At 49.0% G+C, this 4,853-nt stretch overlaps 1 protein-coding gene across 1 annotated transcript in view; it reads right to left on the bottom strand.

The window, feature by feature from the left end:
• Positions 1 to 4,457, bottom strand: part of SLC5A1 (solute carrier family 5 (sodium/glucose cotransporter), member 1) — a 36,081-nt gene extending 31,624 nt beyond the window's left edge. Inside the window, exon 1 of the mRNA XM_005869786.2 lies at positions 4,366 to 4,457. Coding sequence (XP_005869848.2) covers positions 4,366 to 4,434 — 69 coding nt within the window. The 5' untranslated portion in view covers positions 4,435 to 4,457. The remainder of the gene's footprint in view (positions 1 to 4,365) is intronic.
• Positions 4,458 to 4,853: the final 396 nt, after the last annotated feature.

Raw genomic sequence — 4,853 nt, 5'->3', positions numbered from 1 at the left:
TCTCTCTCTCTCTCTCCCTCTCCCTTCCTCTCTGAGATCAATAAAAATATTTTTGAGAGAGAGAGAGAGAGAGAGAGAGAAACACAGGCTCAGCCCTGGGGTAAAGGAAAGCACACACAGCTACCTGCAAATGGAAAGCAAGCAAAGCCAGAAGAGAGGGCCACCAGGGCTTGGCACGCACCTCCACCCAGGCTCATGAAGGCCAAGTACTTGTCTGCCTTATGCCTTCCTGAGCCTGGCTCCACGGTGAGCTCTCTGCCTCTTCTATGACCATTTGCCTTATTCCCATTCTTCCTCTCTCCTCTGTGAGTTCCCACTGAGGTCTCAGGCCTGCTAGGCTCTTCCAGGACGGCCGGTGGCCACTCTGGTAGCATCCTATGTGGCTGAACTTCGATGGGATCATTAGATGTTAGAGACTTACAGCTACAATCAGATGCATGTTACTCAAGAGAGTTTGAGAAGCGTGAGAAGCTGTCCTCTTTCCTCAGAGAAAACTTCCATCGGGGTCTGGTCAGCTCGAAATGAAAGAATTTCTTGGTTTTCAGACAAACCTTTAGACCATACCTATTGGTCTCATAGATCTCCATCTCAAAGGATAAGGAGAAAGGGGCCTGAATAACCAGAAGAACAGAGAGAGCCCTAGCTCTGGCGTTAATCGTGTGTGAACTTGGGCCACCCCTGGGGTTAATCATCATTCTTGCTGGATTCAATCAGATAGGTGATGTGACAGTCCTTCAAGCAAAGACAAGAGCTAAACCAGAGAGTCTGCTGTGTGCCAGGCACTGTTCTGAGACTGTGAATGTGTCCTCACAACTTCAAGTAGGCACTAGTATCCCTGTTGTAGAGATGACCAATGTAAGGCACAGAGATGTTTAGCAGCTCATCCAGGGTCACACAGCTAGTTAAACGGCAGAGGCTGGATTCGAACCCAACGAGCATGACTCCAGAGCCCAGGACTGGGCAAGGGGTCAACGAATGAGGGTCTATGGGCCAAACCTAGCCCTCTACCTGTTTTTGTAAATAAAGTTTTATTTGAACATGGCCCTGCTATCCATTTATGAATTAACATGGCCGCTTTCACGCTAGCAGTAGAGTTGAGTCGTTGTGATAGAAATCACACGGCCTCCAAAAATAGTTACAGTCGGGCCCTTTACAGAGAAAGTTTTCCATTCTTACCCGAGACCGTTTGAGACACTCCTCTATGACGACTGTCTAACAATAAAGGAAGGAAAGAAACTGGGCTGTTGGGAGACACGGGCATTCTGTTTTCAAGACCCTCCCTGGTGATGGACTGGCCAGCCTGCCCACAACCATTTCCCTCGTGCTCGTCCCCTCCTCTGTGGTGTGGAGTCTTAGAATTTTAGTCCTGGGACAGTCTTTGAGACCCTCAATCTGACTGTCTCCCCTTGGAGAGGAGACCCCCTGAGGTTCAGAATGGCTAATGACTTGCCTGACGTCACAAAGCTGGCACAAGCCACGTCCTTTGGTTCCTGCGAGGTCCCCACTCCCTTTGGAGAGCTTCCTTATGTGTTGAAGGGGGGTGTGGCAAGGTTGGCTCAACCCCATTGCACCCGCCGCTCCCGTGGAGCTGCCTCTGGTATGTATAACCAAATCTCCTCCAAAACAAGAGTCCTCCATTGGCCTGTGTCCCTGGGGCCCTGTAATTTCTGGCACCACTAGCCAAGGACGCGGGAATTTCCCCTTCCACGCTCGCACTCTGCTTTCACCTCTCTCATATCTCTAAATAATCGATACAACACAGCTCACAGGCAGCTGTTTGCTAAAGTTGCCATCAACGAGGGAATCCGGGACCGCAAACCAGCCCACAGTGATGACAGGTATAGCTTCGTGGTTTCATGTTACTCGGTTGGCTTGGCTAGCCTCATGTGTGACTCAGGCTACTGTGGGCCTGCCTGGCTGGCTCCCTGTGTAAGCTGACTCCTGCAGTAGCCCAGCCCTGGAGTTCTTGCTCCTCCTCTCCAATTGTCTCTCACGTCCAGCCCCAGGCCAACGCGCCAGCCATTTCTCTCTCTGGGCCTTATCCGTGTTTTAAGAACAGGGTCTTTACCCAGAGCTCCTGGATCTTCACCTGTTGCAGGTCACAACCGTTCCTTTCAAAGTCCCCAAAGCTCCCCAACTGGCCTGTCCTCTGTCCAATCTCTTTTCAGACTTTAGGATCTATGATTTCCTCCTGCCTTTTTTCATGGCTGACGACCCAAGCCTTCCAGGCCTGGGATGTATCAACCCAAGGTCGACTCAGGTCCTTCCTTCCTAAAATCCCCCAAGGATTCTCTTTCCAATGCTCCTCTGGTTGCTAACTCTTCCTCTAGCACATAGTAGGGGGCAAAGCAGATGAAGGGGGCAAAGTGTCCCACTGGAGGGCCTTTCTTCCATATCCTACTGGGCAAGTTGCTGAATTTCCCTGAGATTCCATTTCTACTTCTAGAAAAGAGGAGAATAATGCCCTGGCTGGTATGGCTCAGTTGGTTGAGCATTGTCCTGTGCACTGAAAAGTTGCCGGTTCAATTCCCAGTCCAGGCACATACCTGGGCTGCGGGTTTGATCCCCAGTGCTCATTTATTGAGCACTTGCCAAGCACAGTGCTGAATGATGTGCATGCAATGTCTCATTTAATCCTGATAAGAACCTTTTTTAATTTTTTTTTAATTTTGAGGAAGAGAGAAGGAGAGAGAGAAACATCAATGTGAGAGGGCTGCCTCCCCCATGCACACCCACTGGGGATCAAACCCGCAGCCCAGGTATGTGCAAGGGCTGGGAATTGAACTGGCAACCTTTCAGTGCACAGGACAATGCTCAACCAACTGAGCCACACCGGCCAGAGCATTATTCTCCTCTTTTATAAGAGTAGAAATGAAAGCTCAGGGAAATTCAGCAACTTGCCCAAGTCACACCACGAGTAAATGTGGCAGGTCAGATATGCTGACTTCAAAGCCCATGTCGCTCTACTTTCTAGAATATTCTAGAAAATTCTAGAGTTGGGAGAGACTTAGAGGTCACGGCTTCCCCATTTAAGAATCTCCCTTCCCAGCATCCCTAACAGATGGTGATGTTTTCAGTAAGTCTGACCAGATAGAGAAGAATCTACCCAAACAAGTGATTGTCAAACCTGCCTGGTCATCAAAAGCATCTAGGATGCTTTAAAAAAGTGCAGATACCTAGGACTATCTTGTAAGATGTGTTTTTTCCTGAGTAGGTCTGGGATGCAGCCCAGGGATCTTCATCTTTAGAAAACACACCCAAGTGATTCCGATACATGGGCAAGGTTTAGAAACCATGAATGCCACCTCCTGACCCTTTACGTAGATGCAAATTATCGTTGGGAGAAGAAAAGTTGAATTTCAGCCACATCAAGGAAGCAGTGACTTCTGCACAAAAAAAGAATGACGTAACGTTTCTTTGTTGGTTAGAATCACTCGATACTGAGACATGAATAAGGAAAACACCATTCACAGGAAACCCCACAGAACCCTTGAACCCTGCCTGCCTTGGGTGGGGCTAATTCTGCTTACCAAACAACTCTCAGCCCAGACCCACACCTGGGCACTATCAGGAAGAGAGTCATCATTGCCGGTGAAGGTGTGGGGTGGTCCCAGGCCTAGCCCAAAATGCCCGTCTCCTAAGGGGGTTCTGCCCCATGCTTCCCCCTCATTGGCTTCCCCCAAGAGATTGGAAGCTAAGATCTTATCCCCAATAATTCTGTCATCATGGGGGGAGGGGGTCAGGAGGAAAAAAGGGGGACTGGATGAGCACTTGGCAGGTTTACTGCAGGGAGGACACTGAAGTATTTGATGGGGTGGGGGTACACTGTTTTCAAAATAATTAAAGTAAACTTCAAGGTTCTCTTTAGCTATCTAATTCAGCAAACCTGCAGCCCACCAGGATTTCATGCCAGCCTTGGCTCTGACACCTGTAGAGCGCCTCTGTCAATAGAACTTTCTACCACGCTGGAGGTATTCTAGATCTGCACTGTCCACTGTGGTCAGGGATAGACCATCCATGAGGGACCCACCATGGAAATCAGCCTCTATCCACACGCACCTATTAAGCACTTGAAATATGGCGAGTGTGATTTAGGAAAAAATGTTTAATTTTATCTCATTGTAATTTTAATTTAAATAGCCATCCAGGCCAGTGTAGCTCAGTGGTTGAGTGTTGACCTATGAACCAGAAGGTCACGGTTCGATTCCGGGTCGGGACACTGCAAGGGAGTGAGGGTGAGCCAGACACCCATTATCAGGGGTCTAAGGCGGGAAGGAGGAATGACCACCACCCCAACCCAAGGAGAATATGGCCTCCTACAGGGAATATCGCAGTTAAGCGAACAGTATTTCAGAGAAAACTTACCGGCCACCACACCATACTTCGTCCTGCCAGGAAGAAGCCTCCGACGGTCCCACGATTAGTAGAAAACATAGCCTGAGGAGGAAAAGGTCAAAAGTTTAATAGAAAACTAGAACAGAGTGACCTTGCCAGCCAAAAGGACACACCTTCCCATAAGCTCGCGCTTTCTTCTACCCACTTCACTTTCCGAAATACTTCCACATTCCTCGTCCCCTGGGGCTCCAGTATACTCAGACGGAGGAGGGAGGGGCCTACATTTGACAGACAAGGACACTGAGGCTCAGCTTGCCCTGGTGCTAACTCTGCAGTGAGCTTATGGTGTGGCTTCGAGCAACTCACTCCACCTGGGTCTGTTTGTTTCCGTTAGATAAGGGGACATGGACATGTTTATGGTCGTTTTACAAACATACTGAAGGTGCATGATGAAGTGTCATGTTTTAAAAGCACCATTCGGTATGTGAATTCTACCTCAATAACACTGGGGGGGGGGG

This window comes from Myotis brandtii, unplaced genomic scaffold, assembly GCF_000412655.1.
Source record: "Myotis brandtii unplaced genomic scaffold, ASM41265v1 scaffold303, whole genome shotgun sequence".
Lineage (NCBI taxonomy): Eukaryota > Metazoa > Chordata > Mammalia > Chiroptera > Vespertilionidae > Myotis > Myotis brandtii.
This window is presented reverse-complemented; position numbering and strand designations above follow the sequence as displayed.